General features: G+C 43.7%; 1 protein-coding gene across 6 annotated transcripts in view; it reads right to left on the bottom strand.

Moving 5' to 3' along the window:
- Positions 1-25,079, bottom strand: part of LOC124008776 (nuclear factor erythroid 2-related factor 2-like) — a 40,900-nt gene extending 15,821 nt beyond the window's left edge. For 5 of the 6 annotated variants that reach the window (XM_046320313.1, XM_046320314.1, XM_046320315.1 and 2 more), the window contains exon 1: positions 24,806-25,079. In XM_046320313.1, the coding sequence (XP_046176269.1) occupies positions 24,806-24,847 (42 nt within the window). In that variant the 5' untranslated portion in view covers positions 24,848-25,079. The remainder of the gene's footprint in view (positions 1-24,805) is intronic. The other variant, XM_046320312.1, reaches the window with a different exon arrangement.
- Between the last annotated feature and the right edge of the window lie 2,444 nt (positions 25,080-27,523).

Raw genomic sequence — 27,523 nt, 5'->3', positions numbered from 1 at the left:
CTTTGTATTCCGAACAAAAAGTTCATTTCTTGGCCACATTTGTCATGTTTTGTCTTATATTGTCTTGTCATTTTGCTTTTCCCTCTGTTCGTTTTCCCCCTGCTGGTCTTTTTAGGTTTGTTCCCCTCTTTCTCTCTCCCTCCCTCTCTCTCTTCTCTCTATCGCTCCGTTCCTGCTCCCAGCTGTTCCTATTCCCCTAATCAATCATTTAGTCTTCCCACACCTGTTCCCTATCTTTTCCCCTGATTAGAGTCCCTATTTCTCCCCTTGTTTTCCGTTTCTGCCCTGTCGGATCCTTGTCTATTGTTCACCGTGCTGTGTCTGTGTATTGCCCTGTCGTGTCGTGTTTCCCTCAGATGCTGCGTGGTGAGCAGGTGTCTGAGTCTGCTACGTTCAAGTGCCTTCCCGAGGCAACCTGCAGTTCATGATCGAGTCTCCAGTCTGTTCTCGTCATTACGAGTGGAATTGTGCTTTATGATTGTATATTTACTTTACTGGATTAAAGACTCTGTTTTCGCCAAGTCGCTTGTGGGTCCTCATTCACCTGCATAACAGAAGGATCCGACCAAAGAATGGACCCAGCGACTACAGACGCTCGTAACACTGCCGTCGAGATCCAAGGAGCCATGCTCGGCAGACACGAGCAGGAATTGTCTGCTGCTCGCCATGCCGTGGAGAACCTGGCCGCTCAGGTTTCCGACCTCTCTGGACAGTTCCAGAGTCTTCGTCTCGTGCCACCTGTTACTTCCTGGCCTGCCGAGCCTCCGGAACCTAGGGTTAATAACCCACCTTGCTACTCCAGGCAGCCCACGGAGTGCCGCTCCTTTCTCACCCAGTGTGATATTGTGTTCTCTCTCCAACCCAACACATACTCTAGAGAGAGAGCTCGGGTTGCTTACGTCATTTCACTCCTTACTGGCCGGGCTCGAGAGTGGGGCACAGCTATCTGGGAGGCAAGGGCTGATTGCTCTAACAATTACCAGAACTTTAAAGAGGAGATGATTCGGGTTTTTGACCGTTCAGTTTTTGGTAGGGAGGCTTCTAGGGCCCTGGCTTCCCTATGCCAAGGTGATCGATCCATAACGGATTACTCTATTGAGTTTCGCACTCTTGCTGCCTCTAGTGAGTGGAACGAGCCGGCGCTGCTCGCTCGTTTTCTGGAGGGACTCCACGCAGTGGTTAAAGATGAGATTCTCTCCCGGGAGGTTCCTTCGAGTGTGGACTCTTTGATTGCTCTCGCCATCCGCATAGAACGACGGGTAGATCTTCGTCACCAGGCTCGTGGTAGAGAGCTCGCGTCAACGGTGTTTCCCTGCTCCGCATCGCAACCATCTCCCTCCTCTGGCTCAGAGACTGAGCCCATGCAGCTGGGAGGTATTCGCATCTCGACTAAGGAGAGGGAACGGAGGATCACCAACCGCCTGTGCCTCTATTGCGGACTTGCTGGACATTTTGTTCATTCATGTCCAGTAAAAGCCAGAGCTCATCAGTAAGCGGAGGGCTACTGGTGAGCGCTACTACTCAGGTCTCTCCATCTAGATCCTGTACTACTTTGTCGGTCCATCTACGCTGGACCGGTTCGGGTGCTACATGCAGTGCCTTGATAGACTCTGGGGCTGAGGGTTGTTTCATGGACGAAGCATGGGCTCGGAAACATGACATTCCTTTCAGAGAGTTAGACAAGCCAACGCCCATGTTCGCCTTAGATGGTAGTCATCTTCCCAGTATCAGATTTGAGACACTACCTTTAACCCTCACAGTATCTGGTAACCACAGTGAGACTATTTCTTTTTTGATTTTTCGTTCACCTTTTACACCTGTTGTTTTGGGTCATCCCTGGCTAGTATGTCATAATCCTTCTATTAATTGGTCTAGTAATTCTATCCTATCCTGGAACGTTTCTTGTCATGTGAAGTGTTTAATGTCTGCCATCCCTCCCGTTTCTTCTGTCCCCACTTCTCAGGAGGAACCTGGCGATTTGACAGGAGTGCCGGAGGAATATCATGATCTGCGCACGGTCTTCAGTCGGTCCCGAGCCAACTCCCTTCCTCCTCACCGGTCGTATGATTGTAGTATTGATCTCCTTCCGGGGACCACTCCTCCTCGGGGTAGACTATACTCTCTGTCGGCTCCCGAACGTAAGGCTCTCGAGGATTATTTGTCTGTGTCTCTTGACGCCGGTACCATAGTGCCTTCTTCCTCTCCGGCCGGGGCGGGGTTTTTTTTGTTAAGAAGAAGGACGGTACTCTGCGCCCCTGCGTGGATTATCGAGGGCTGAATGACATAACGGTTAAGAATCGTTATCCGCTTCCCCTTATGTCATCAGCCTTCGAGATTCTGCAGGGAGCCAGGTGCTTTACTAAGTTGGACCTTCGTAACGCTTACCATCTCGTGCGCATCAGAGAGGGGGACGAGTGGAAAACGGCGTTTAACACTCCGTTAGGGCATTTTGAGTACCGGGTTCTGCCGTTTGGTCTCGCCAATGCGCCAGCTGTTTTTCAGGCATTAGTTAATGATGTTCTGAGAGACATGCTGAACATCTTTGTTTTTGTCTATCTTGACGATATCCTGATTTTTTCACCGTCACTCGAGATTCATGTTCAGCACGTTCGACGTGTTCTACAGCGCCTTTTAGAGAATTGTCTCTACGTGAAGGCTGAGAAGTGCTCTTTTCATGTCTCCTCCGTTACTTTTCTCGGTTCCGTTATTTCCGCTGAAGGCATTCAGATGGATTCCGCTAAGGTCCAAGCTGTCAGTGATTGGCCCGTTCCAAGGTCACGTGTCGAGTTGCAGCGCTTTCTAGGTTTCGCTAATTTCTATCGGCGTTTCATTCGTAATTTCGGTCAAGTTGCTGCCCCTCTCACAGCTCTTACTTCTGTCAAGACGTGTTTTAAGTGGTCCGGTTCCGCCCAGGGAGCTTTTGATCTTCTAAAAGAACGTTTTATGTCCGCTCCTATCCTCGTTACTCCTGACGTCACTAGACAATTCATTGTCGAGGTTGACGCTTCAGAGGTAGGCGTGGGAGCCATTCTATCCCAGCGCTTCCAGTCTGACGATAAGGTTCATCCTTGCGCTTATTTTTCTCATCGCCTGTCGCCATCTGAACGCAACTATGATGTGGGTAACCGCGAACTGCTCGCCATCCGCTTAGCCCTAGGCGAATGGCGACAGTGGTTGGAGGGGGCGACCGTTCCTTTTGTCGTTTGGACAGACCATAAGAACCTTGAGTACATCCGTTCTGCCAAACGACTTAATGCTCGTCAAGCGCATTGGGCGTTGTTTTTCGCTCGTTTCGAGTTTGTGATTTCTTACCGTCCGGGTAGCAAGAACACCAAGCCTGATGCCTTATCCCGTCTTTTTGGTTCTTCTGTGGCTTCTACTGATTCCGAGGGGATTCTTCCTTATGGGCGTGTTGTCGGGTTGACAGTCTGGGGAATTGAAAGACAGGTTAAGCAAGCACTCACGCACACTGCGTCGCCGCGCGCTTGTCCTAGTAACCTTCTTTTCGTTCCTGTTTCCACTCGTTTGGCTGTTCTTCAGTGGGCTCACTCTGCCAAGTTAGCTGGTCATCCCGGTGTTCGAGGCACTCTTGCGTCTATTCACCAGCGCTTTTGGTGGCCGACTCAGGAGCGTGACACGCGCCGTTTCGTGGCTGCTTGTTCGGACTGCGCGCAGACTAAGTCAGGTAACTCTCCTCCTGCCGGTCGTCTCAGACCGCTCCCCATTCCTTCTCGACCATGGTCTCACATCGCCCTAGACTTCATCACCGGTCTGCCTTTGTCTGCGGGGAAGACTGTGATTCTTACGGTTGTCGATAGGTTCTCTAAGGCGGCACATTTCATTCCCTCGCTAAACTTCCTTCCGCTAAGGAGACGGCACAAATCATCATCGAGAATGTGTTCAGAATTCATGGCCTCCCGTTAGACGCCGTTTCAGACAGAGGTCCGCAATTCACGTCACAGTTTTGGAGGGAGTTCTGTCGTTTGATTGGTGCGTCCGTCAGTCTCTCTTCCGGGTTTCATCCCCAGTCTAACGGTCAAGCAGAGAGGGCCAATCAGACGATTGGTCGCATACTACGCAGCCTTTCTTTCAGAAACCCTGCGTCTTGGGCAGAACAGCTCCCCTGGGCAGAATACGCTCACAACTCGCTTCCTTCGTCTGCTACCGGGTTATCTCCGTTTCAGAGTAGTCTGGGTTACCAGCCTCCTCTGTTCTCATCCCAGCTTGCCGAGTCCAGCGTTCCCTCCGCTCAAGCGTTTGTCCAACGTTGTGAGCTCACCTGGAGGAGGGTGAGGTCTGCACTTTGCCGTTACAGGGCACAGACTGTGAGAGCCGCCAATAAACGTAGGATTAAGAGTCCAAGGTATTGTTGCGGCCAGAGAGTGTGGCTTTCCACTCGCAACCTTCCTCTTACGACAGCTTCTCGTAAGTTGACTCCGCGGTTCATTGGTCCGTTCCGTGTCTCCCTGGTCGTCAATCCTGTCGCTGTGCGACTGCTTCTTCCGCGACATCTTCGTCGCGTCCATCCTGTCTTCCATGTCTCCTGTGTCAAGCCCTTTCTTCGCACCCCCGTTCGTCTTACCTCCCCCCCTCCCGTCCTTGTCGAGAGCGCACCTATTTACAAGGTACGTAGGATCATGGACATGCGTTCTCGGGGACGGGGTCACCAATACTTAGTGGATTGGGAGGGTTACGGTCCTGAGGAGAGGAGTTGGGTTCCGTCTCGGGACGTGCTGGACCGTTCACTTATTGATGATTTCCTCCTCGAGTGCGCCAGGAGGCGCTCGGTGAGTGGGGGGGTACTGTCATGTTTTGTCTTATATTGTCTTGTCATTTTGCTTTTCCCTCTGTTCGTTTTCCCCCTGCTGGTCTTTTTAGGTTCGTTCCCCTCTTTCTCTCTCCCTCCCTCTCTCTCTTCTCTCTATCGCTCCGTTCCTGCTCCCAGCTGTTCCTATTCCCCTAATCAATCATTTAGTCTTCCCACACCTGTTCCCTATCTTTTCCCCTGATTAGAGTCCCTATTTCTCCCCTTGTTTTCCGTTTCTGCCCTGTCGGATCCTTGTCTATTGTTCACCGTGCTGTGTCTGTGTATCGCCCTGTCGTGTCGTGTTTCCCTCAGATGCTGCGTGGTGAGCAGGTGTCTGAGTCTGCTACGTTCAAGTGCCTTCCCGAGGCAACCTGCAGTTCATGATCGAGTCTCCAGTCTGTTCTCGTCATTACGAGTGGAATTGTGCTTTATGATTGTATATTTACTTTACTGGATTAAAGACTCTGTTTTCGCCAAGTCGCTTGTGGGTCCTCATTCACCTGCATAACAACATTATTTTCTGTATTACTTTAGTGCCTTAATTGCAAACAGGTTGCACGTTTTGGAATATTTTTTATTCTGGACAAGCTTCCTTCTTTGTAATCTATTTAATTTGCAAAATAATCAAAATACAAACATTCCACTTTGATATTATGGGGTATTGTGTGTAGATCAGTGACACAAAATCTGAATGTAATCTATTTTAAATTCAGGGTGTAACACAACAAAATGTGGAAAAAGTAAATTGGTGTGAATACCTTCTGAAGGCACTGTAGTATGATGCACTCACTGTATATAGACATTTTGTTTTCTTTTGTTCTACTGTTTTATTGACTGTATGTTTTGTTTATTCCATGTGTAACTCTGTGTTGTATGTGTCGAATTGCTACGCTTTATCTTGGCCAGGTCGCAGTTGCAAATGAGAACTTGTTCTCAACTAGCCTACCTGGTTAAATAAAGGTGAAATCAAAATAAATAAAAAGTATTGTGCCAAAATGTAATTGAAACTCTGTCTCCAGTTTAATATGTACTCTGTTGCAGTGACGGTCTGGCCCTCTGAAAACTACTTAGAACCACACCACCTTTCACCACCTGGGAAAAGATTACAGCAGAGAGGGTTATGTAACTGCATGTGCACTTTCCTGTTTAGCGTGTGGATTTTCCCAGGTGGTGAAAGGTGGTGTGGATCTAAGTAGTTTTCAGAGAGCCAGACCGTCACTGCAACAGAGTACATATTATACTGAAGACAGTGTTTCAATAACATTTTGGCACAATACTACAGTGCATTCAGAAGGTATTCACACCAATTTACTTTTTCCACATATTGTTGTGTTACACCCTGAATTTAAAATGGATTACATTCCGATTTTGTGTCACTGATCTACACACAATACCCCATAATGTCAAAGTGGAATTTTTGTCTTTTGATTATTTTGCACATTAATAAACATTTGAAAAGATGTAATGTCTTGAGTCAAGATTTAAACCCTTTTGTTATGGCAAACCTAAATACATTCAGGAGTTTAAAAAAAGGTGCTTAATAAGTGTCATAATAAGTTGCATGGACTCACTCTGTGTGCAATAATAGGGGTTAACATGCTTTTTGAATGACTACCCGATCTCTGCACCACACACACACACACAATTGTCTGTTATGTCTCTCAGTTGAGAAGTCAATTTCAAGCAGAGATTCAACCACAAAGACCAGGGAGGTTTTCCCATGCCTTGCAAAGAAGGGCACCTATTGGTAGATGGGTAAAAATAAAAGAAAGCGTTTCCCTTTGAGCATGCTGAAGTTAACAATTACGCTTTGGATGGTGTATCAATACACTCAGTCACTACAAAGATGCAAGCGTCCTTCCTAATTTTACCATGAGGCCAATGGCGATTTTAAAACAGTTCAAGTTTAATGGCTGTGATAGGAGAAAACTGAGGATGAATCAACAACATTGTAGTTACTCCACAATACTAACCCAAATTGATTACAAAGAAGGAAGCTTGTCCAGAATAAAAAATATTCCAAAACTTGCAACCTGTTTGCAATAAGGCACTAAAGTAATACGGTAAATACTGTGGCAAAGAAATTAACTTTTTTTGTCCGGAATATATGTTGTGTTAGATTTGCCCCAAACATAACGTTTGGGGCAAATCTAACACAACACATCACTGAGTACCACTCTCCATATTTTCAAGCATGGTGTTGGCTCCATCATGTTATGGGTATGCTTGTCATCGGCAAGGACATGAGAGATATTTAAGATGAATATAAACTCAATTGAGCTAAGTACAGGCAAACTCCTAGAGGTAAATCTGGTTCAGTCTGCTTTCAACTGGGAGACAAATTCACCTTTTTTTGCAGCAAAATAACCCAAAACACAAGGCCAAATATACACTGGAGTTGCTTACCAAGACGACATTGAATGTTTCTGAGTGGCAGAGTTACAGTTTTGACCTAAATCGGCATGAAGATCCATGGCAAGACTTGTAAAAATCTGTCTAGCAAGCTATTGACAGAGCTTTGACTTAGGGGGGTGAATACTTATCTAATCAAGATATAATTGTGTTTTATTTTTCATTAATTAAAAGGAAATCATATAATTTTTTCCCACTTTGACATTAGAGTATTGTGTGTGTTGAATAGCGTGTGGATTGTGCAGATAACATGGCAGCATGACAAACCCACAACACAATGGAATGCATTTTCACGTGTCTAAACGCCTTGAAATACAATGTCTTGTGGTGTCAGTTGACTAGGTCAACAGTATGAAAGGAAAGCTAATGTGAGAGTTGGGTGAGACTCACCTGGCCCTGTGAGCATGACAAAAGTAAGGTAAAGGCTCATTTGTCAATCTTATCTCAGTCGACTATACAATATAGCTTTCACTTTAGGCCCACGCACACCCGTTTATCAACTAACAAAAGAAAGTGAGACGTGAACACAGCTACATGCATGGTTATATTAGCAGGCCTATCAATCAGCCAGCATTGGAACCTGATAAAGCAGCCTGATTAGAGGCCAATCTCAGGCTGATCTTTATTTTAATGTTTAAAATGTTAACTTTATTTTACCAGGTTAGTCTCATTGAGATTAAAAATCTCTGACTTGTCCAAAATAGCAGCACAAAATGTCACACAAAAACACATTTACAACATAAAACACAAAGTACTACAGTTTAAAAACATAAATTTACACATTGAGCATGCAATATCTTGCAAGTTAATTGCAGACACTCAGATCCACATCTCTTTCTATACTAGAGGCCATTCATTTCACATTTTAGTCAGTTGGCAGATGCTCTTTTAAAATCAATTTGTATTTGTCACATGCTTCGTAAACAACAAGTGTGGACTAACAGTGAAACACTTACTTATGGGTCCTTCCCAACAATGCAGAGAAACATTTTTTTGAGAAAAAATTGAAAAGTAAAACATGTAATAATAGATGCAGAATGAGTAACAATGACTTGGCTATATTAAAATCGGTACAGATACCGAGTCATTGTGGAAGGGAATGGGGTAATTTAGGTAGATACAGCTGAAGTCAAAAGTTTAAATGCACATATGTTGGAGTCATTAAAACTTGTTTTCAAACAGCAAATTTCTTGTTCACAATTTCTTGTTAACGTTTTGGCAAGTCGGTTAGGACATCTACTTTGTGCATGACACAAGTAATTTTTCCAACAATTGTTTACAGACAGATTACTTCACTTATAATTCACTGTATCACAATTCCTGTGGGTCAGAAGTTGACATACACTAAGTTGACTTTGCAATCAACTGCAGGGGCAGTATTGAGTTGCTTGGATGAAAGGTTCCCAGAGTAAACTGCCTGCTCCTCAGTCCAAGTTGCTAATATATGCATATTATTATTAGTATTGGATAGAAAACACTCTGAAGTTTCTAAAACAGTTTGAATAATGCCTGTGAGTATATCAGAACTCATATGGCAGGTGAAAACCTGAGAAGAAATTCAAACAGGAAGTGGGAAATCTGAGGTTGGTCGATTTCAACTCTTTGCCATTCCAATATACAGTGTAAATGGGGTCATATTGCACTTGCTATGGCATCCACTAGATGTCAACAGTCTTTAGAACTTTGTTTGACGCATCTACTGTGAAGTGGGGGCGAATGAGAACTGATTGAGCCAGGTGTCTGGAAGAGTGCCACAGGCTCTGAGGCGCGGTCACGAGAGAGTTAGCTCTCGTTCCATTGCTTTTCTACAGACATAGGAATTCTCCGGTTGGAACATTATTGAAAATTTATGATAAAAACATCCTAAAGATTGATTCTATACTTAGTTTGACAAGTTTCTATGGGCTGTAATATAACTTTTTGAACTTTTCGTCCGACGTTCGGCTGGACCTGAATGCGCGTTTGGATTTGTTTACCAAACGTGCTAACAATATAAGCTATTTGGACATAAATGATGGACATGATCGAACAAATCAAACATTTATCGTGGAACTGGGATTCCTGGGAGTGCATTCTGTTGAAGATCATCAAAGTTAAGTGAATATGTATAACAAATTGGCAGATATCTTTTTGGCTGCTTTGTTGTCTGAAAACTATACTCAGATTATTGCATGGTTTGCTTTTTCCGTGAAGTTATTTTGAAATCTGACACATCGGTTGCATTAAGAAGTATATCTCGAATTCCATGTATAACACTTGTATTTTCATCAACCTTTATGATGAGTATTTCTGTGAATTGATGTGGCTCTCTGCACAATCACCGCATGTTTTAGAACTACTGAATGTAATGTGCCAATATAAAATTCAATTTATTTTATATAGATATGCACTTTATCGAACAAAACATACATGTATTGTGTAACATGAAGTCCTATGAGTGTCATCTGATGAAGATCATCATAGGTTAGTGATTAATTTGATCTCTATCTGTGCTTTTTGTGACTCCTCTCTTTGGCTGGAAAAATGGCTGTGTTTTTCTGTGAGTTGGTGGTGACCTAACATAATCGTTTGTGGTGCTTTCGCTGTAAAGCATTTTTTAAATCAGACACTGTGGCTGGATTAACGAGAATGTTATCTTTAAAATGGTGTAAAATACTTGTATGCATGAGGAATTTTAATTATGAGATTTTTTTTGTTTTGAATTTGGCGCCATCCACTTAAACTGGCTGTTGGCGAGGTGGGACGCTACCATCCCACATATCCCAGAGAGTTAAAAAATAATAATACAAACAAGAATTCACTGATGTGTTGATTTCTGTGGCCAGTGTAGCAAGTCTCATTGATTACTATGGGTACATTTCAGCAGCAGATAATATAAATGAGAAAAACCGACATGGCACGTGCAGTCTAGTTTCAGGCTTAGTTTCAACTAATTTCGGAACCCAGAACCAATTCCTGCTATTCATTCTGTGAGTCGAAGTAGCTAGATACAGTATGAACCTTTGCAAACATTGACTTGTCTAAAGCCTTCAACACTGTAGCTCACTCATTACTTATTCAGAGGCTTTCATCAATTGGCCTGGACCAGGCTGCGTGTAGCTGGTTAGAATTGTATTTTAACAGAGAACACAGAGACCTAGGTTTCTTTTTCAAAAGCACCCTCTTGCATCCAAGATGGCGTAGCAGTCAGACGTCTTGTCGTGTCGTGTCCCTTGTATATATCGTTTTTTAAACATATTTTTCTTCGCATATCTTTTAAAACATTTTGCTAAACCTCAACTTCTAAATACTCTCCTGCAACCCGCCTCACCCAATGTAGCGCGTATCTGCTTTTTTTCTAAAGTATTTAAATTTACTTTGGATCCGGAACCCCTCAACTGAAGCGAGCCAGCTAACTACCAGCTATCAGTCAGCAAACCATTGCTAGCGGTCATTAGCTAACCGGTCATCAGCTAACCGGTCATCAGCTAACCTCTAGCTCGGAAAGCTCTCGCCAGTTCGAACAACGCGACTCTAACCAGAGCATAACGGACCTATTATTTTTATCCCCGGATTCCCACCGGATTCCCACCGCAAACGGAACATTTTCAGCTGGATCTTCACAACTAGCTAACTAGCTAACCGCAACCCCAGATGATTACTCCTGGCTAGCGTTTCCATCCACTTAGCTTGAAGCTAGCCCGGCCAGAGCTCCTGTGCTACCACCGAAGCATACTCCTGGGCTAAAATATCCGGACCCACGACCGGTCTATCGATGTCACCGCATGAAGAGGCATAAACAGACTCACCCCATCGCGACGTCCCCCAAAGGCTAACTTTCTAGCCCTTGCTATCTCCTTGCTTGCTAATTCGGCCTGCTAACTGCTAGCTTCTTTAGCCCCGGTCCGCTAACTTCTACCTTGTTTAGCTCCAGCCTACTGACTGTTAGCTTGTTAGAACAGGCCTGCTAACTGTCTGAATCTCCGCGTCCCAACCAATCACTGGACCCATATTTACTTTCAATCACTTTTCGATTTTTAATTCGATTATACCTTCCAGTAACCTGCCTCACCCAATGTGATACGGAATCGCTATTATTTTTTATTTTTATAACACATTCAAGAACCTCCAGGAGCTAACCAGCTAACTAGCTACAAGCTATTTAGTCATTGTTAGCCACTGCTAGAGGCTTTTGCCTTCTACACAGCCAGCCAGTTTTTTTTACCTGGACAATACTCGCCATTCTAGCTTCCCTGCCCATCCACCGCTGCCCCCTGGACACTGATCACTTGGCTACATAGCTGATGCATGCTGGACTGTCCGTTAATCACGGTACTCCATTCTGCTTGTTTATGTTTTATCTGTCGGCCCAAGCCGCACTCAGGCTCTGTGTGTAGTTAATCCGACCCTCCCTGCCTAGTCAATGCCATTTTACCTGCTGTTGTTGTGCTAGCTGATTAGCTGTTGTTGTCTCACTTACTGTTTTAGGTGGCCCGTTCCTGTAGGTTCATGCTCTACAACATCCGCAGAGTACGACCCTGCCTCACACAGGAAGCGGCGCAGGTCCTAATCCAGGCACTTGTCATCTCCCGTCTGGATTACTGCAACTCGCTGTTGGCTGGGCTCCCTGCCTGTGCCATTAAACCCCTACAACTCATCCAGGACGCCGCAGCCCGTCTGGTGTTCAACCTTCCAAAGTTCTCTCACGTCACCCCGCTCCTCCGCTCTCTCCACTGGCTTCCAGTTGAAGCTCGCATCCGCTACAAGACCATGGTGCTTGCCTACGGAGCTGTGAGGGGAACGGCACCTCAGTACCTCCAGGCTCTGATCACGCCCTACACCCAAACAAGGGCACTGCGTTCATCCACCTCTGGCCTGCTCGCCTCCCTACCACTGAGGAAGTACAGTTCCCGCTCAGCCCAGTCAAAACTGTTCGCTGCTCTGGCCCCCCAATGGTGGAACAAACTCCCTCACGACGCCAGGACAGAGGAGTCAATCACCACCTTCCGGAGACACCTGAAACCCCACCTCTTTAAGGAATACCTAGGATAGGATAAAGTAATCCTTCTCACCCCCTTAAAAGATTTAGATGCACTATTGTAAAGTGGCTGCTCCACTGGATGTCATAAGGTGAACGCACCAATTTGTAAGTCGCTCTGGATAAGAGTGTCTGCTAAATGACTTAAATGTAATGTAATGTAATGTAACACCTGTGATTACTGTATGCCTCGCTGTATGTCTCTCTCAAATGTCAATATGCCTTGTATACTGTTGTTCAGGTCAGTTATCATTGTTTTAGTTTACAATGGAGCCCCTAGTTCCACTCTTCATACCCCTGATACCTCCTTTGTCCCACGTCCCACACATGCGGTGACCTCACCCATTACAACCAGCATGTCCAGAGATACAACCTCTCTCATCATCACCCAGTGCCTGGGCTTACCTCCGCTGTACCCGCACACCACCATACCCCTGTCTACGCATTATGCCCTGAATATATTCTACCATGCCCAGAAATCTGCTCCTTTTATTCTCTGTCCACAACGCTCTAGGCGGCCAGTTTTGATAGCCTTTTGCCGCACCCTCATACTACTCCTCCTCTGTTCCGCGGGTGATGTGGAGGTAAACCCAGGCCCTGCATGTCCCCAGGCACCCTCATTTGTTGACTTCTGTGATCAAAAAAGCCTTGGTTTCATGCATGTCAACATCAGAAGCCTCCTCCCTAAGTTTGTTTTACTCACTGCTTTAGCACACTCTGCTAACCCTGATGTCCTTGCCGTGTCTGAATCCTGGCTCAGGAAGGCGACCAAAAATTCTGAGATTTCCATACCCAACTATAACATTTTCCGTCAAGATAGAACTGCTAAAGGGGGAGGAGTTGCAGTCTACTGCAGAGATAGCCTGCAAAGTAATGTCATACTTTCCAGGTCCATACCCAAACAGTTCGAACTACTAATTTTAAAAATGACTCTCTCCAGAAATAAGTCTCTCACTGTTGCTGCCTGCTACCGACCCACCTCAGCTCCCAGCTGTGCCCTGGACACCATTTGTGAATTGATCGCCCCCCATCTAGCTTCAGAGTTTGTTCTGTTAGGTGAGCTAAGCTGGGATATGCTTAACACCCCGGCAGTCCTACAATCTAAGCTAGATGCCCTCAATCTCACACAAATCATCAAGGAACCCACCAGGTACAACCCTAAATATGTAAACAAGGGCACCCTCATAGACGTCATCCTGACCAACTGGCCCTCCAAATACACCTCCGCTGTCTTCAACCAGGATCTCAGTGATCACTGCCTCATTGCCTGTATCCGCTATGGAGCCGCAGTCAAACGACCACCCCTCATCACTGTCAAACGCTCTCTAAAACACTTCTGTAAGCAGGCCTTTCTAAATCGACCTGGCCCGGGTATCCTGGAAGGACATTGACCTCATCCCGTCAGTTGAGGATAACTGGTCATTCTTTAAAAGTAACTTCCTCACCATTTTAGATAAGCATGCTCCGTTCAAAAAATGCAGAACTAAGAACAGATATAGCCCTTGGTTCACTCCAGACCTGACTGCCCTCGACCAGCACAAAAACATCCTGTGGCGGACTGCAATAGCATCGAATAGTCCCCGCGAAATGCAACTGTTCATGGAAGTCAGGAACCAATACACGCAGTCAGTCAGGAAAGCTAAGGCCAGCTTCTTCAGGCAGAAGTTTGCATCCTGTAGCTCCAACTCCAAAAAGTTTTGGGACACTGTGAAGTCCATGGAGAACAAGAGCACCTCCTCCCAGCTGCCCACTGCACTGAGGCTAGGTAACACGGTCACCACCGATAAATCCATGACTATCGAAAACTTCAACAAGCATTTCTCAACGGCTGGCCATGCCTTCTGCCTGGCTACTTCAACCTCTTCCAACAGCTCCCCCCCCCCCCCCCCGCAGCTACTCGCCCAAGCCTCTCCAGGTTCTCCTTTACCCAAATCCAGATAGCAGATGTTCTGAAAGAGCTGCAAAACCTGGACCCGTACAAATCAGCTGGGCTTGATAATCTGGACCCTCTATTTCTGAAACTATCCACCGCCATTGTTGCAACCCCCATTACCAGCCTGTTCAACCTCTCTTTCATATCGTCTGAGATCCCCAAGGATTGGAAAGCTGCCGCAGTCATCCCCCTCTTCAAAGGGGGAGACACCCTGGACCCAAACTGTTACAGACCTATATCCATCCTGCCCTGCCTATCTAAGGTCTTCGAAAGCCAAGTCAACAAACAGGTCACTGACCGTCTCGAATCCCACCGTACCTTCTCCGCTGTGCAATCTGGTTTCCGAGCCGGTCACGGGTGCACCTCAGCCACGCTCAAGGTACTAAACGATATCATAACCGCCATCGATAAAAGACAGTACTGTGCAGCCGTCTTCATTGACCTTGCCAAGGCTTTCGACTCTGTCAATCACCATATTCTTATCGGCAGACACAGTAGCCTCGGTTTATCTGATGACTGCCTTGCCTGGTTCACCAACTACTTTGCAGACAGAGTTCAGTGTGTCAAATCGGAGGGCATGTTGTCCGGTCCTCTGGCAATCTCTATGGGGGTGCCACACGGTTCAATTCTTGGGCCGACTCTTTTCTCTGTATATATCAATGATGTTGCTCTTGCTGTGGGCGATTCCCTGATCCACCTCTACGCAGACGACACCATTCTATATACTTCCGGCCCGTCCTTGGACACTGTGTTATCTAACCTTGAAACGAGCTTCAATGCCATACAACACTCCTTCCGTGGCCTCCAACTGCTCTTAAACACTAGTAAAACCAAATGCATGATTTTCAACCGTTCGCTGCCTGCACCCGCACGCCTGACTAGCATCACCACCCTGGATGGTTCCGACCTTGAATATGTGGACATCTATAAGTACCTAGGTGTCTGGCTAGACTGTAAACTCTCCTACCAGACTCATATCAAACATCTCCAATCGAAAATCAAATCTAGAGTCGGCTTTCTATTCCGCAACAAAGCCTCCTTCACCCACGCCGCCAAACTTACCCTAGTAAAACTGACTATCCTACCGATCCTCGACTTCGGCGATGTCATCTACAAAATTGCTTCCAACACTCTACTCAGCAAACTGGATGCAGTTTATCACAGTGCCATCCGTTTTGTCACTAAAGCACCTTATACCACCCACCACTGCGACCTGTATGCTCTCGTCGGCTGGCCCTCGCTACATATTCGTCGCCAGACCCACTGGCTCCAGGTCATCTACAAGTCCATGCTAGGTAAAGCTCCTCCTTATCTCAGTTCACTGGTCACGATGGCAACACCCACCCGTAGCACGCGCTCCAGCAGGTGTATCTCACTGATCATCCCTAAAGCCAACACCTCATTTGGCCGCCTTTTGTTCCAGTTCTCTGCTGCCTGTGACTGGAACGAATTGCAAAAATCGCTGAAGTTGGAGACTTTTATCTTCCTCACCAACTTCAAACATCTGCTATCTGAGCAGCTAACCGATCGCTGCAGCTGTACATAGTCTATCAGTAAATAGCCCACCCATTTTTACCTACCTCATCCCTATACTGTTTTTATTTATTTACTTTTCTGCTCTTTTGCACACCAATATCTCTACCTGTACATGACCATCTGATCATTTATCACTCCAGTGTTAATCTGCAAAATTGTAATTATTCGCCTACCTCCTCATGCCTTTTGCACACAATGTATATAGACTCTTTTTTTCTACTGTGTTATTGACTTGTTTACTCCATGTGTAACTCTGTGTTGTCTGTTCACACTGCTATGCTTTATCTTGGCCAGGTCGCAGTTGCAAATGAGAACTTGTTCTCAACTAGCCTACCTGGTTAAATAAAGGTGAAATAAAAAAATATATAAAAATATGATACAATATAAATACAGTACCAGTAAATATTTGGTCACACCTACTCATTCAAGGGTTTTAAAAAGAAACTATTTTTCTACAATAATAGTGAGAACATCAACATAATGAAAAACACATATGGAATCATGCAGTAACCAAAAAAGTGTTATATATATAAATATTTTATATTTGAGATTCTTCAAAGTAGCCATGCTTTTCCTTGTGTGAGCTTTGCACACTCTTGGTATTCTCTCAACCATCTTCATGAGGTAATCACCTGGAATGCATTTCAATTAACAGGTGTGCCATCTTAAAAGTTAATTTGTGGAATTTCTTAATGCGTTTAAGCCAATCAATTGTGTTGTGACAAACTCGGGTGGTATACAAAAGATAGCCCTATTAGGTAAAAGACCAAGTCCATATTCTGGCAAGAACAGCTCAAATAGGCAAAGAGAAACAACAGTCCATCATTACTTTAAGACATCAAGGTCAGTCAATACGGAATATTTCAAGAACGTTGAAAGTTTCTTCAAGTGTAGTCGCAAAGATGAAACTGCCTTTCATGAGGATTGCCAAAGGAAAGGATGACCCAGAGTTACCTCTGCTGCATAGGATAAGTTCATTATAGTTACCAGCCTCAGAAATTGCAGCCCAAATAAATACTTCACAGAGTTCAAGTATCAGACACATCTCAACATCAACTGTTCAGTGGGGACTGCATGGTCATTATGATGGTCATTATGGCCAAACAGTTATATTTTTGTTTCATCAGCCCAGAGGGCATTTTTCCAAAAAGTACGATCTTTGTCCCCATGAGCAGTTGCAAACTGTGGTCTGCTTTTTTATGGCGGTTTTGGAGCAGTGGCTTCTTCCTTGCTGAGTGGCCTTTCTGTCATGTTTTGTCTTATATTGTCTTGTCATTTTGCTTTTCCCTCTGTTCGTTTTCCCCCTGCTGGTCTTTTTAGGTTCGATCCCCTTTTTCTCTCTCCCTTCCTCTCTCTCTTCTCTCTATCGTTCCGTTCCTGCTCCCAGCTGTTCCTATTCCCCTAATCAATCATTTAGTCTTCCCACACCTGTTCCCTATCTTTTCCCCTGATTAGAGTCCCTATTTCTCCCCTTGTTTTCCGTTCCTGTCCTGTCGGATCCTTGTATATTGTTCACCGTGCTGTGTCTTTGTATCGCCCTGTCGTGTCGTGTTTCCCTCAGATGCTGCGTGGTGAGCAGGTGTCTGAGTCTGCTACGGTCAAGTGCCTTCCCGAGGCAACCTGCAGTTTATTATCGAGTCTCCAGTCAGTTCTCGTGATTACGAGTGAAATTGTTTTTATGCTTTATTTACCGCTCCGATTTGTCTAGGAGTATTGCTATTTCCTTAAACTGGATTAAAGACTCTGTTTTCGCCAAGTCGCTTTTGGGTCCTCATTCACCTGCATAACACTTTCAGGTTATGTCGATATAGGACTAATTTTACTGTGGATATAGATACCTTTGTACCTGTTCCTCCAGCATTTTCACAAGGTCCTTTGCTGTTGTTCTGGGATTGATTTGCACTTTTGGCACCAAAGTACGTTCATCTCTCGGAGACAGAATGCATCTCCTCCCTGAGTGGTATGACGACTGCGTGGTCCCATGGTGTTTATAATTGTGTACTATTGTTTGTGCAGATGAACGTGGTACCTTCAGGCGTTTGGAAATTGCTCCCAAGGATGAACCAGACTTGTGCAGGTCTACAATTGTTTTTTCTGAGGTCTTGGCTGATTTCTTTTGATTTCCCATGTTGTCAAGCAAAGAGGCACTGAGTTTGTAGGTTAGGCCTTGAAATACATCCACAGGTACCCTCCAATTGACTCAAATTATGTCAATTAGCCTATCAGAAGCTTCTAAGCCAACACATTTTCTGGAATTTTCCAAGCTGTTTAAATGCACAGTAAAATTAGTGTATATTAACTTCTGACCCACTGGAATTGTGATACAGTGAAGTATAAGTGAAATAATCTCTGTAAACAATTGTTGGAAAAATTACTTGTGTCATGCACAAAGTAGATGTCCTAACCAACTTGCCAAAACAATAGTTTGTTAACAAGAAATTTGTGGAGTGGTTGAAAAACGAGTTTTAATGACTCTTCCGACTTCAGCTACTGACACAGATTGTCGTTTTGCCATGTTTTTGGGGAAGAACATTGTTTGCATCCATGAGCTAGCTAGTTTTTTTCATGACCAGCACTGTAGGTGCGTGAAACTTTACCAGCATCATAGCATACGTATCGATGAATCGTTGTTACATATGAAATACGATTGAGTGTAATCAATGTGTAATACTGTAACTATGTAAAAGAAATGTACGAACGCTTTCAATTATTTTGTGACATGCAGTCATATTCATGTCCTTATTATGACAGGCAAAGACCCAAACAGCGTTCCATAGAAATCCTGGTTAGGAATGAAACGCCGAAATAGGTTAAGATTATGTTTTACTGGTAATGAGGACACACGTAAATGCCAACAAAATACTTTTTGGTCAGTGTGTGTGTGTGTGTAACCTTTATTTATCTTGGCAAGTCAGTTAAGAACAAATTTTTATTTATATGGACAGCCTACCATTGTCAAACTCGGACGATGCTGGGCTAATTGTGTGCCACCCTATGGGATTTCCAATCACGGCTGGATGCCACCCCCCCCCCCCCCCAAAAGGCAGATATCGGTATTGGCCAAAAATGTTATATCGGTGCATCGCTAGTTTACACCTCTTACACTGCTCTTTGTTTGGGTGGAGAAAATAAAACCCGCTATTACGTATTTGCACCTCTCTCCAATCATTAGACAACAGAATAGAATAAACGACCACCGATGGAAAATGCGGGAAAGGCCAAGCTGGCACCCATCGTAGGGACAGTCCAGCATCACGAGAACTGTCTCTCCATACTTGGCAGCACCATGGACAGTGTGCTGGCAACCATCCTGCACTTGGAGGGGAGTGTCCAGTCCCTCCAGTCTCCAGCACTGCTTCCGTCACCGGCCCCCACACCACAACCTGCCTCTGTCCCATCTGAGCCGACCCGCGGAATACCCCTGTCCCTCCCAGAGGGCTTTGACGGCGCACCTGCGGAATGCAAGGGATTCCTTCTGCAATGCGACCTGTACCTCGCTCCGGGAGAGACAGGAATGCCACCGTCTTCTCGGCACTGACCAGACTGGCCCTGGACTGGGGGACCACGGTCTGAGAAACGGGTGGAACGAGATGGAACGAGTTGGCTATGGTCACCGTGTTCTGCAGCGGACTGCAGGAGGAGGCACGGATCATCAGCATGGAGATTTGTTTGGACACCCTCCTGCGGTACCGAAGAAGACATCTGCGTGATCCGGAGCCTATGGCTACACCTGCTCTGTGGCCAGATCTGATGGAGGTGGGCTCTGCACGTTTGCCTGAAGCAGAGTGTGGGAGAAGGAGGAATCTGGGCCTCTGCTCCTATTGTGAGGAAAGGGGTCATTTCTCCCCGACCTGCCCTCTATCCACAAAAAGGTGAGGAGGTGACAAGCCATGCATACTTGCATCCTACCAACCCAGGTAGGATGCAATATTTCCTATTTCCTTTTCTGTCAACTCAACCAATATGTTTACCCATTACATTCCCTGAATACGCTAGCCCTCACTCTTGTTTTCTCTGATTGATTCCGGAGCTCCCGGGAATCTTTTAGATAGAGCACTGACCACTGTATTATGCATTCCTTCCTATTACCTCCCTGCTGACAGGAGGTCTCCCACGGTTTCGTGGGGTGGTGGAGAAAGGCGTTCGAGACACTGAAGGCACGCTTCATCACTGCTCCCGTGCTGGCACATCCCGACCCCTCACTTCCTTTCATCGTTGAGGTGGATACCTTCAAAGTGGGAGTCGTGGGCAGTGCTGTCCCAGTGCACAGGAACCCCTCCGAAGCTGTGGCCCTGCGCCTTCTACTCCAAGCAGCTGAGCCCCGCTCAGAGGAACTACGATGTCGGGACCGGGAATTCTTGGCAGTGAAGAAGACTCTGAAGGTGTGAAGGCACTGGTTGGAGGGGTCCAAACACCATTTCCTGGTGTGGATGGACCACCGCAACCTGGAGTACATCAGGGCAGCGAAGAGGCTAAACCCAAGACAGGCCAGATGGGCTCTATTCTTCGCCAGGTTCCAATTCATGCTTTCTTATAGGCCAAGCTCAAAGAACGGGGCTGTTGCTGGGCAACACATACTTTCAACTCCCTCCAAAGATTTTCTATGTGGTTGAGATCTGGAGACTGGCTAGGCTACTCCAGGACCTTGAAATGCTTCTTATGAAGCCACTCCTTCGTTGCCCGGGCGGTGTGTTTGGGATCATTGTCATGCTGAAAGACCCAGCCACGTTTCATCTTCAATGCCCTTGCTGATGGTAGGCTTTGTTACTTTGGTCCCAGCTCTCTACAGGTCATTCACTAGGTCCCCCCATGTGGTTCTGGGATTTTTGCTCACCGTTCTTGTGATCATTTTGACCCCACGGGGAGAGATCTTGCGTGGAGCCCCAGATCGAGGGAGATTAACAGTGGTCTTGTATGTCTTTCATTTCCTAATAATTGCTCCCACAGTTGATTTCTTCAAACCAAGATGCTTACCTATGCAGATTCAGTCTTCCCAGCCTGGTGCAGATCCACAATTTTGTTTCTGGTGTCCTTTGACAGCTCTTTGGTCTTGGCCATAGTGGAGTTTGGAGTGTGACTGTTTGAGGTTGTGGACAGGTGTCTTTTATACTGATAACAAGTTCAAACAGATGCCATTAATACAGGTAACGAGTGGAGGACAGAGGAGCCTCTTAAAGAAGAAGTTACAGGTCTGTAAGAGCCAGAAATCTTGCTTGTTTGTAGGTGACCAAATACTTATTTTCCACCATCATTTGCAAATAAATTCATTAAAAATTTGATTTTCTGGATTTTATTTCTTCTCATTTTTCTGTCATAGTTGAAGTGTAACTATGATGAAAATTACAGGCCTCTCTCATCTTTTTAAGTGGGAGAACTTGCACAATTGGTGGCTGACTAAATACTTTTTTGCCCCACTGTATGTATTCACCCCCTTTGCTATGAAGCCCAAAAATAAGATCTGGTGCAACCAATTACCTCCAGACGTCACATAATTTGTTAAATAAAGTCCACCTGTGTGAAATCAAAGTGTCACATGATCTGTCACATGATCTCAGTAAATATACACCTGTTCTGAAAGGCCCCAGAGTCTGCAAGGGGCACCATCAAGCAAGCTGCACCGTGAAGACCAATGAGCTCTCCAAACTGTTCAGGGAGAAAGTTGTGGAGAAGTACAGATCAATGTTGGGTTTAAAAAATATCAGAAACTTCGACCATCCCACGGAGCACCATTAAATCCATTAATAAAAAATGTAAAGAATATGGCACCACAACAAACCTGCCAAGAGAGGGCCGCCTACCAAAACTCACAGACCAGGCAAGGAGGGCATTAATCAGAGAGGCAACAAAAATACCAAAGATAACCCTGAAGGAGCTGCAAAGCTCCACAGTGGAGATTGGAGTGTCTGTTCATAGGACCACTTTATGCCATACACTCCAAAGAGCTTGGCTTTATGGAAAAGTTGCCAGAAAAAAAGCCATTGCTTAAAGGAAAAAATAAGCAAACACGCAAGGTGTTCTCCAAAAGGCATGTGGGAGACTTTTCAAACATATGGAAGAAGGTACTCTGGTCAGATGAGACTAAAATTGAGCTTTTTGGCCATCAAGGAAAATGCTATATCTGGCTTAAATCCAACACCTCTCATCACACCGAGAACACCGATGTTTATCATCAGAATTGAAGGAATGACGGATGGCGCTAAATACAGGGAAATTCTTGAGGGCAACCTGTTTCAGTCTTCCAGAGATTTGAGACTGGGATGGAGGTTTACCTTCCAGCAGGACAATGATCCTAAGCATACTTCACCAATTTGGACTATGTTGTGTATGTCCAATAAATGAAATCCAAATCAAATGCAGCAAAATAGGAAAAACGTCAAGGGGGTTTCATACTTTTGCAAGGCATTGTATCTACATGACTTAATCCATGTGTATGTATAGTGTGTATGTTATCGTGTGTGTGTATGTGTATGCATGTGTCTGTGCCAATATTTGTGTTGTTAAAATCCTATTTTGCTGCTTGCATCAGTTACTTGATGTGGAATAGAGTTCCATTTAGGCATTGCTCTATGTAGTACTGTGCGACCTGAACCGCTCTCCTTGAAGTTTTTGATGATCCGATAAATGGTTTATTTAGGTGCCATCTTAATGGTAGCAGTATCCTTGCTTCCCACTCCTCTTTCTCTTTCTAGCCATTTACAACATTAACAATGTCTACACAGTATTTCTGATCAATTTGATGTTATTTTAATAGACAAAAAATTTGCATTTCTATTTCAAAACAAGGACATTTCTAAGTGAGTCCAAACTTTCGAACATTAGTGTACGTATTCCCAGTCATGTGAAATCCATAGATTAGGGCCTAATTCATTCATTCCAATTGACTGATTCCCTTAAATGAGCTGTAATTCAGTAACATCTTTGAAGTTGTTGCATGTTGCATTTATATTTTTGCTCAGTGTATTACAATTTTCACCTAATTTTAACTTGAATATCTTGAAGATGGCCTTAATCTAAATGTAAAGTGACATCTGGTCTTACTTTGTGTATAGTAACGCCAGATGTATATAGTAACCCCATCCATTATTGTTTGATCTAGGATGAATGACAACCTTTAATCTTTTTTTCAAGCACTTTTTATAGGTTGGCTGGTCTACTAGTAGGCTTACTTTGAAAAAACAGAATGGTGTTGACCTGTTGACCTTATTGCCCAAACCATCTATACACTCAGGACATTAAAAAGGTTTACATCAACTTTTTGTACCCAATGATTATTGAAGAATTTATGCCTCATGACATGAGCTTAGTTCAACTGTTCAACTGTCGTACCCAATTAGAATCCAAAATATAAGCTTATTTTACTCCAATGTTTGTAAATAAAATAAATGTAAACAAACACCGTATAGCCTCACAACATGGTTAAAATTATAATGGATGGTCATTCCTGTCTATACATTTGAGAGTGGTTAGATGTCTCCAGCTCCATCCTTAACCTTTTTACCTAAACAGTGGTTGGGAGAATGCTGCAGATACCCCTTTAATAACCCCCACCCCATGGCATGAGCAGTCATCAAAGACTTTGGTAGAATAGAATAAAGTAGAATAGAAAATAATACAATATGCTTTGTATTCACACCATCAGTATCCTAGGTTATATCACCCTTTAAATGAAGAGGGTAATATTTACTACTGTGGCTCTTCATTGATGTGTTTACAACAACCAATTCCATCATAACAAGAGAGCTGTTCATCCACCTACAAGGTCCAACTATATCATAGAACTCAGCTTGATAAAGTGCAGTAGGCCTATAATCAGAGATTGGCAGTATTTCTGTTGCATGTATTTCAATTACTTTGAGTATTTTGTCATTTGTATTTCGCTGGCCTGAACTACAAACCAATGTATTTTGTAACAAGATACATTCAAGAGCTGTAAATTGTATTTTTTATAGCAGTTCACAATTTTGTGGCCCTGTATCACCCCAAATGTGCTGCTTTGGTATAGGAAATCTAATAGCACTATGCTGTATTAAGATTGTCTGCTACCAACATGTAAACATCAAAATGAACACATGCAAAGCAAACTGGCCACTAGTCTTATGAGCTCCACCCCTTATTATAACAATACCCACTGTGCTTTGCAGGTTCTTTAGCACATTTAATTGTGGCCATTTTAGCAGCAACTTAAAAGTCAGTGCATTCAACCATATATCACAGTTATAGCAAGTAAAATGTCTGTTACATTTACTGAGAATGTTTATCTGAATACAATGCTTTGCAAAAATATTTTTGCTTGATACATCTTTGGAGTATATTGTAGTTGTATCAAGATACATTTATCTCTGCCAATCTCTTCCTTTAATATATTTCATTCAAAGAACTTCAAAACATAAGCTTTTACAAACAAACATTCCTCTATGAGACTGCCTACAATTGTGGACCTAGTGGACTGAGCGAAGGTGGCCACTGATGATATGCCATCGATACAGAGATCACACGCTACAGGGTACCACCACAGTCCCGGAGGGGGCTTTCGACAAACAATAAACTGGATGGCATTTTTGGGGAAGAATCAGATGTATAAAATGTTGTTTTTTTCTGACCAATTCAAAGACGTCCTGCTTTCGAAATTCAACCTTAAACGTGGATTTGAATCTTTATGAAACAGGTTGAAACTGTGTTATAGGCTACAGCTGTGGTAAAGAACTTAAGTATGAGGCTGTCCAATGACTTTGCAGATTTTTTCTACAGATTTATGAGAAACGGTTCACAACAAGCAAATGTTGGAAAAAGTGAGATTCTATGCCTATTAAAATCATTTCAATCCACATTTATTCAATAGGCTTTATTTATGCTACATTTAATTTGTTCCATATAACACAAAATAGCCTAATCCAGGTTGCCTAGTCAACTTTATGATGCAGTTTCTTAGCCTCCCCTTCTGTCTACTATACTGTTGCCTATACTGCAACATTTTAAGTAGCCTACCACAGGATAACAACAATGGCTTATGACACAATTTCTATAGTCTAAGCGTGTCTCTTGGGTCGAAACACATTTGTTAGGCCGCATATGAAGCATGGTATTCAGCCCCTTCTCTTACCTGTTGACTTCGATGTGCACTTGACAATTCTACCTCCATCATTGCGCTGATATTCCCTTGTGAATTTGCTCTTAAACACCCAGAGCCGCAATTATCTTTAAAGTCCCTTACACTAACACAAATCAAATTAAATCTTACCGAACAGCGTTCTGAATATGAACATAGTTCACTTGTATAGAAATAAAAAATGAGGTCTAGAAATAATGAAAGCGTAAAGAAACCCCAGCCGCTGAACGGCCCTGCCCACTAGCAGCGGCAGCTTAACTGACAAGGTGGGAACGGCCCCTGGCGCTGTCTGGACACTGAGAGCTCGCCATAAAAATACACCCAGAATGTTTCCTTTCCATTCAGTGACATCTAGTGGGTATAGTCTATTAGTTGTATCCCATAAACTCGTAGGCAATACAACGAAATAGGCCTAGTTTAAGACACAATTTTACAAATACACGATTTTGTAAATCAGGCCAACACCACTTCATGAACTGTACAAACAACACCTCACAAGGAAAGCACTCCAGGTATCCAACAACAACTCAACCCCCCCACACATTCCAAATGCTTCCATCTGGTGAGAGACTAAAAGTGCCACTTGCTTGGAAGAATGTCCTAAAAAAGTATTTTATCCCAAATAAGACGTGAATGCTCAATGTGCTTAAAGTGTATGTTTTATGTCTGTTTTTATCCCTTTAATGTAAGCCAGAGCGCCAAATGCAATTTTCCATTTGGTGTCATTTAAAAACAGTTTTCTAATCTATCTAAACCTACAGAATGCACAATTATTAGCATATGCACCTGTATGTAAGTAATCTAAATTGGTGGTTGCCAGGTGCACAGTATTTCCTCCGACACATTGGTGCGGCTGGCTTCCGTGTTAAGTGGGCATTGTGTCAAGAAGAAGTGTGGCTTGGTTGGGTTGTGTTTCAGAGGACGCACGGCTCTTGACCTTCACCTCTCCTGAGTCCATACGGGAGTTGCAGTGATGAGACAAGACTGTAACTACTAATTGGATACCACGAAATTGGGGAGAAAAACGGGGTGTGAAAAATAAATAGAACATAGAGGGCCAACTGGTGGCCTGCAGGCCTATTTTATTTGATTCTCCAAGTTCTGAGCAAAAAAACCTAATATTATTTATATATTTTTTAATTGTTGGACCGTTAAAACACCTGCAATTCAGTTCCAAGTAATTTTAATTTAGTAAATGTCTTCCAGAAAGTATTCACACCTCTTGACTTTTTCCATATTTTGTGTTACAGACTGAGATTCTTGGTCACTGACCTACAATAACCCATAATGTCAACGTGGAATTATGTTTTTTGACATTTTTACAAATTAATTTAAAATGAAAAGCTGAAATGTCTTGAGTCAGTAAGTATTCAGCACCTTTGTATGGCACACCTACATAAGTTTAGGAGTAAAAAATGTGCTTAACAAGTCATATAAGTTGAATACTATAATATTTTTTTATTTTTTATTTCACCTTTATTTAACCAGGTAGGCTAGTTGAGAACAAGTTCTCATTTACAACTGCGACCTGGCCAAGATATAGCATAGCAGTGTGAATATATGGTTTCCAGTTTGCATAAAGCCCAGTGAAGTTCCTTGAGGGCCGTCTTGGTATCGGTTTGAGGGGAGATATACATGGCTGTGACAATAACCGAAGATAATTCTCTTTGGAGATAATACAGTCTGCATTTGATTGTGAGGTATTATATAATTGTTACAGATGTTAACCGTATTTGTAATGTCATTTAAATACAACGTGAACAACAATGATCTCAAAATCGAACCCTAGGGTACCCTTTTAAGTAGAGTGCCTGGCAAAAGTATTCATCCCCCTTGGTGTTTTTCCTATTTTGTTCAATTACAACCTGTAATTTAAATTGATTTTTATTTGGATTTCATGTAATGAACATATACAAAATAGTCCAACTTTGTGAAGTGAAATAAAAAACATTACTTGTTTAAAAAAAACAGACAAAAAAAACGGTAAAGTGGTATGGGCAAATGTATTCACCCCCTTTATAAGATCTGGTGCAACCAATTAACTTCAGAAGTCACATAATTAGTTAAATAAAGTCCACCTGTGTGCAATCTAAGTGTCACGTGATCTGTCACCTGATCTCAGTATATATACACCTGTTCTAAAAGGCCCCAGAGTCTTCAACACCACTAAGCAAGGGGCACCATCAAGCAAGTGGCACCATGAAGAACAAGGAGCTCTCCAAACAGGTCAGGGACAAAGTTGTGGAGGAAGTACAGATAAGGGTTGGGTTATAAAAAAACATCCTAAAATTTGAACATCCCACAGAGCACCATTAAATCATTATTAAAAAATAGAAAGAATATGGCACCACAACAAACCTGCCATGAGAGGGCCGTCCACCAAAACTCACAGACCAGGCAAGGAGGGCATTAAATCAAAGAGTGTAATGATCTTCGTCTGTTGTTAGAAGAGAGACAGACCGAAATGCAGCGTGTAGGTTACTCATGCCTTTTAATGAAGCTAAAGTGGTACATGAAAATAATGAAAATACAAAAACAACAAACAAGTGAAACAAATTACAGCCTATCTGGTGACTAACACAAAGACAGGTACAATCACCCACGAAATACAACGAGCACTCAGGCTACCTAAATACGGTTCCCAATCCGAGACAACTAGAATCAGCTGACTCCAATTAGGAATCGCCTCAGGCAGCCAAGCCTAACTAGACA

This window comes from Oncorhynchus gorbuscha, linkage group LG21, assembly GCF_021184085.1.
Source record: "Oncorhynchus gorbuscha isolate QuinsamMale2020 ecotype Even-year linkage group LG21, OgorEven_v1.0, whole genome shotgun sequence".
Lineage (NCBI taxonomy): Eukaryota > Metazoa > Chordata > Actinopteri > Salmoniformes > Salmonidae > Oncorhynchus > Oncorhynchus gorbuscha.
The sequence above is the reverse complement of the archived record's forward strand: the minus strand, read 5'-3'. Positions and strand labels throughout refer to the sequence as shown.